Source organism: Lactuca virosa, chromosome 8, assembly GCF_052849685.1.
Source record: "Lactuca virosa cultivar CGN04683 chromosome 8, Lactuca_virosa_CGN04683_v6, whole genome shotgun sequence".
Lineage (NCBI taxonomy): Eukaryota > Viridiplantae > Streptophyta > Magnoliopsida > Asterales > Asteraceae > Lactuca > Lactuca virosa.
The window spans coordinates 40,163,325-40,169,234 of NC_136433.1; the positions used below are offsets into that span (position 1 = coordinate 40,163,325).

At 35.4% G+C, this 5,910-nt stretch overlaps 1 protein-coding gene across 1 annotated transcript; it reads right to left on the bottom strand.

Moving 5' to 3' along the window:
* Positions 1-385: 385 nt before the first annotated feature.
* On the bottom strand, positions 386-3,901 carry LOC145130273 (uncharacterized). The gene is made up of 6 exons (XM_079065104.1): positions 3,487-3,901; positions 2,375-3,419; positions 1,359-2,309; positions 1,200-1,299; positions 497-1,120; positions 386-406 (listed from the first exon to the last, which is right to left on the bottom strand). Exons 1-6 carry the CDS (start codon positions 3,899-3,901, stop codon positions 386-388), a joined length of 3,156 nt encoding a protein of 1,051 aa, XP_078921230.1.
* Between the last annotated feature and the right edge of the window lie 2,009 nt (positions 3,902-5,910).

The following is a 5,910-nucleotide window of genomic DNA, read 5'->3' on the forward strand; positions in this document are numbered from 1 at the left end:
AAATAAAAATAATGTCGTCTTGAATAAGAGTTATAAGAAAGGACCAAATTGCCCTTTTTGTCATCTATTCTTTTAATTGCACCAGATAATACACCATAATAAATGAAAATATTACAAATTATTTTAACAGAATATTATGATAAATAAATGAAATGAATACAACATAACTTGTGTAACATTACATAACGAAAGTACATTGCTATTACATGCAGTTTATGTTATAACATGTGTAACAATATAACAGTAAAAAACCGAGAAAAAAAATATGTTTGAGTTATAACAATATTACACCAGAATAGTTTGATGGTATAATATGGTAAAAAGATATTAACTAAAGTACATCGTCATTTTTTGTCATTTTCTTATTCTCCACATAACGCTATGCTCAAGGTTTGGCCTTTCCCTTCTACAAACAAAAAATAAAGATCATTAAGTGTTAAAAGAAGGAGAAATATTATAGCTACAAATGTAATTAATGACATTAAGAAACACGTACCGTACGTATAAGAATACCATGACAATCAGTACGAAAATAATCATTTTCCTTCTGCAAGTCATGTGTGTCTACACGTGGCAATATGTTATCATTATGAGGAACAATAGTACTAAATTCTTCATCTACATCTGCATATGTATCTCTGTAATTTTTGGGAGGTGTCTTGAACACAATAGACATTTTTTGATCGAGTGGGTCTGTCACGTAAAAAACTTGTTGTGCTTGTGAGGCCAATATTAAGGGATCACCTTTATGGCCTAATATTTTTAGTTCAACTAGTGTGTACCCCAATTTATCCCTTTTTACCCCATTTCTATTGCCAACCCAGTCACACATGAAAATTGGAATTCTTTTAAAATGATAATCTAGTACCCATATCTCTTGTAAAACACCATAATAAGTGTTTTTGGCATATGTTACAACTTCTTTACTGATGTGTGTGTCAGTTGCAACAACACTAACCCCACTGTTTTGGTAAACTTTACCTTCACGAGCTTTTGTACGAAAAGTATATCCATTAATAGCATATACATCGTATTTAATAATGTTCTTATTGGGTCCATGTGAAATCCATCTCATTGTCTCTGTTATACTTTCTCTACAGGCCCCTAACTCTCTCTCTACCTGAATTGTAATTAGATTATGAATTTAAGAAATCAAGAAAAAAATAACAAAGAACACAACATATTTGACAAGAATATACCTCCTTTCGTAACCAATGACCAAATGTTTTACTATGCTCTTGTTCTATATGTTCCTTTCGTTTAGTAGGGTGTAGATGTTCCAAAAATTCCATGTGTCGTCTGTCAATACGTTAATGTTAATATTATTATAAAAAAAACATACATGTAAAAAACCTTACTTGATATATGGGAGTACTTCATATGTATTTTGCAATACAAAGAAATGTGCTTTGCTGAATAGTTCTGCAGAAACTTCTACCGATTTAGCAGGTGATAGAGGAGTACCGTCCGTAATAGAGCTACTATCTACACCTTTATGAATTCCACAATTGTTATGATTGTCAGGTGGAATACCAACAGTAACCATCCTTTTAAGGAATTGACTAAAAAACTCAATTGTCTCTTCTGCAACATTCTCTTCTGCAATGCATCCTTCTGGTCTATTTTTGTTTCGCACGTGCCCCTTAATAACCTTCATAAACCTTTCGAACGGGTACATCCATCTAAAGAATATTGGACCGCATAATTTTACTTCCCTAGTGAGATGAACGGTTAAATGAATCATCACATCAAAAAATGACAGTGGAAAGTGTTTCTCAAGAAGACATAAGGTTACACATAACTCCTCTTGCAACTTATTGAGCTCATCCACTATGATTTCTTTGCTACATATTGATTTGAAAAAGAAACAAAACCTTGTAATAGCAACTCTGGTGGGTGGATGCATAATAGATCGAATTGCTATGGGCAAAAATTGTTGCATGAGCATGTGATAGTCATGTGATTTTTGTCCGATCAACTTCCTATCCTTTAGACTCACCAAACTAGAAAAATTAGAACAATACCCTTGAGGAACCCTTAAGTTGTATAAAGTCTCACAGAATTTGTCTTTTTCCTCTTTTGTCAATGTACAACCTGCTGCGGGAAGTGTTGTGTTGTTCCCTTCTATCTGAGGATGCAGCTCTGGTTTTAAACCATAATGAACCAAATCCAATCGAGCTTTATAACCATCTTTCGTCTTCCCGGGAACGTTCAAAACAGTTCCTGTTAAACTCTCACCCACGTTCTTTTCCACATGCATAAAATCTATACAATGTGGAACCAAATTGTCGGGCCAATACCTTAGTTGTCTATACCATATATTGAATTTATTCCAGTATGTATTATTTTGCTGGCCCACATCTGAAGTACCCACTTGGTGTGATTTTCTCTTTTTTTATTCATCTTCCCACCTCTTCCACTTGTTGATTGTTGGATTTCTGCCTCCTTGCCCTTATTAACCTTTCCCCATTTATTAATTATAAATTTTACCCTGTTATATATCTCCTCCCCATTCATAGGTTCTGGAGAGGGTGAGAACTCTTGTTGTCCATTGAATGCCTTTTTTTGTCTTCTGAACGGGTGATCATACGGTAGAAATCTTCTATGACCAGCATAACTCTGCTTATTCGATTCAGGGAGTCTAATGCAGTGTGTCTCTTCACCACACACAACACAACCTTGAAAACCGTTGTATGGGCAACCACTTAATGTACCTAAAGCATGATAATCATTAATAGTCCACAACACAACTACGCGTAGTTTAAAATGCTCTTGTGCATATGCATCGTATGTTTCAACTCCAAAATCAAATAATAATTGCAGATCATCAATAAAAGGTGCTAGGAACACATCAATATCGTTTCCTGGTGTTCCCGAAATCAATAACGAAAGCATGATGAAATTTCTCTTCATACACAACCATGGTGGAAGGTTGTAAATGACAGTTAAAACAGGCCAAACACTATGACTCATATTTCCTCTGTTCACATCAACCCCGTCCGCCGAAATGCCTAGTCGCAAATTTCTTGGTTCACTAGCAAAATCAGGATATTTGTCATCAATGGCAGCCCATGCTGGTGAATCAGCTGGGTGACTTAAAACGCCAACATCCACCTTTCTTTCTGTTGCGTGCCATGTTAAATCTTTTGCAGTTGTCTTAGACTGAAAAAGACGCTTGAAGCGCGGAATAATTGGAAAGTACCACAAACATTTTGCAGGAATATTGTTGTAAATTTTATTTTTTTGTTCATCAACCTTCCATCTTGATTTACCACAAGTAGGACATGTTGCCAAGTCTGTGTATTCGTTTTTGTAAAGTATACAATTGTTGACACATGCATGTATCTTAGTATACCCTGAACCCATTGCCTTAAATGCTTTTTTCGCCTCATATGTACTACTGTACATTTCGTTTCCTTCTGGTAACATGTTTTTTTATCAAAACTAATAATTCTTTAAAGCACTTATCTGATACTCCATACTTACTCTTCAAGTTGAGTAGTTGAATGATTGCAGATAACTTTGTGAAATTATGACACCCTGTGTATAGGGGCTTCTCGGCATCCTCTATCAGTTCTCTAAACTTATCAGGGTTCCCAATAACATTTTCTTCTACAGCTTCAACCATCTCTACTGTTTCTGCAGCATCTGTTGGCATTTCTGTGTTCATGTTCGTGGAATCTACATCGTTTGACGTATCCATGTCAAAATTATGTTCATATACATAACTTCTTGGTGGTTCTTCTGTTTCTCCATGCTTATTCCAATTTGTGTATGTTTGATCAATTCCATTCCTGAATAGATGATCATCTACCACATCCACCGAATGAGATATGCGGTTTACACACTTAACACATGGACAGGGAATTCTTATCTTTTTTTTGGTATCTGCAAGATCCATATGTTTAGAAATCTTGTAATTGTGCACTGCATATTTGATAAATTCTGCAACACCTTTTACATATAATATATAAAGGAGTGTTATACCCCTGTGTTAGCATAAATACAAGTTACAACTAAGTTTCAAAGTACATTGCTATCTTAATAAAAAATTATCTAAAACAGGGACAAATATGACTCAGTTACAAGTTATGCAAAGCATGGATATAATTAACATATAAAATCATAATAACAACTAATTCCGATTTTGCCCCTAAGACATTTATATTGCAAACACCATCAAATTTGGGCATATAACATGTAATAGACTGTTATACCCCTGTGTTAGCAAACAACATTTCCTTTTTCACAACATAATATATCAAAACAGGGACATAATATATAACATCAAATGTAGACTTACTATATAATCAAAACAATATCACCTATAGACATAATATATAACAATTCATTAAATAAAAGAGTTTCATATTAAGTACAAAAGTAGAGTATCATATTCACTCTATATTAATTACAAAAAAGATTACAACATATTTCACCTAGGCTATGTTTTTCCATGCTATGACATTTTCTTTCGCCATGTCCATAGCATCCTCCATTTTTTCTCTTGGAATTCTCATGTTTAGCATATGTTGGATGTATGATATTCCATCATCAACCGAAGCCATTGGATGTTCTGTTACAAACATGTAAATAAGCTTCTCAACACGTTTGGTTGGAGAGTTCATCAAAAAGTGTGGGAAATTGTTTGGAACAAACACAGGCCTGTGTTCAACATAGAGATGTTCAATCTCTTTGAATTGGTGGGCCCTAACTAACGTCTTGAATGGTTCCAAACATTCATCATTTAGTATTGGAACCATTGACAACCCACTGTGTTCTTCGATGGGCATATGATACCAGTTCCCCAAACTGGTATACCCAAGGCTTCTAGAAAAATGCCCAAGCAACTCCATGTCTAACAAATCGATGTTCACATAAGAAATAAAGTGAACCTTGGTCTGTTGATACGCCTTGCCTGGGTAGTCTGTAAAGAACCCACCATGGACAACGCGAATGGTGAATCGTTTGTCGTTTGGCTTCCCGTATTCAACCACCGGTTTGTTTTTTGGTGGTTCTGCGCTTACACTCCAGAGATTGAAGTTCGGACGGGCCCACGGATCAACATTCATCTTCTCTTCAGAAAATCGACGTATTTTTTTTCAAAGAGGAAGAAGGAGTAATCGAAGTTATCGTAACGTAATGAATATGTGAGAATGACGAAATTGACATAAGCGAACGGTTTATAAGGATCATCAGTCGGAGGTGAAGGGACGTCGACTGAGGCCATCACTTCTCCGATTAATTGCAGTCTACAGAGGTGGATTTTGAACGACGGCTATTCGGCTACGATAATGATTACACATTTTTGTATTACACATTAATATATCTAGTATTTACATTAATATGTATTATATTCATGTAAAAAACTATCTACAATATTAATTAAATATAATATCCATACTAGCATTGTTTTTTTTTATCAAACAAATAGATAAATTTATATATAATTTTTTAATAAATATGTAAAATGAATTTTTTAATTCAATTGATCATGTATGGGTGTTGGTTGTGGGTTTGGACCTCATTTGGTCATGTATGGGTGTTGGTTGTGGGTTTGGACCTCATTTGGTCATGTATGGGTGTTGGTTGTGGGTTTGGACCTCATTTGGTCATGTATATAGTGTTGGTTGTGGGTTTGGACCTCTTTAGGTCATGTATGGGTGTTGGTTGTGGGTTTGGACCTTATTTGGTCATGTCCATAGTGTTGGTTGTGGGTTTGGACCTCTTTAGGTCATGTATGGGTGTTGGTTGTGGGTTTGGACCTCATTTGGTCATGTCCATAGTGTTGGTTGTGGGTTTGGACCTCATTTGGTCATGTATGGGTGTTGGTTGTGGGTTTGGACCTCATTTGGTCATGTCCATAGTGTTGGTTGTGGGTTTGGACCTCATTTGGTCATATATGGGTGT

What these genes read in the sequence shown, in the direction of transcription:
- LOC145130273 (XM_079065104.1), bottom strand. Translation starts at nt 3,901, where the DNA reads ATGGATCTTGCAGATACCAAAAAAAAGATAAGAATTCCCTGTCCATGT. An exon ending in TCAACTACTCAACTTGAAGA is followed by an intron (nt 3,420 to 3,486) that starts GTAAGTATGGAG and finishes ACATGTTACCAG; the next exon opens with AAGGAAACGAAATGTACAGT. An exon ending in AAAAGAGAAAATCACACCAA is followed by an intron (nt 2,310 to 2,374) that starts GTGGGTACTTCA and finishes TATATGGTATAG; the next exon opens with ACAACTAAGGTATTGGCCCG.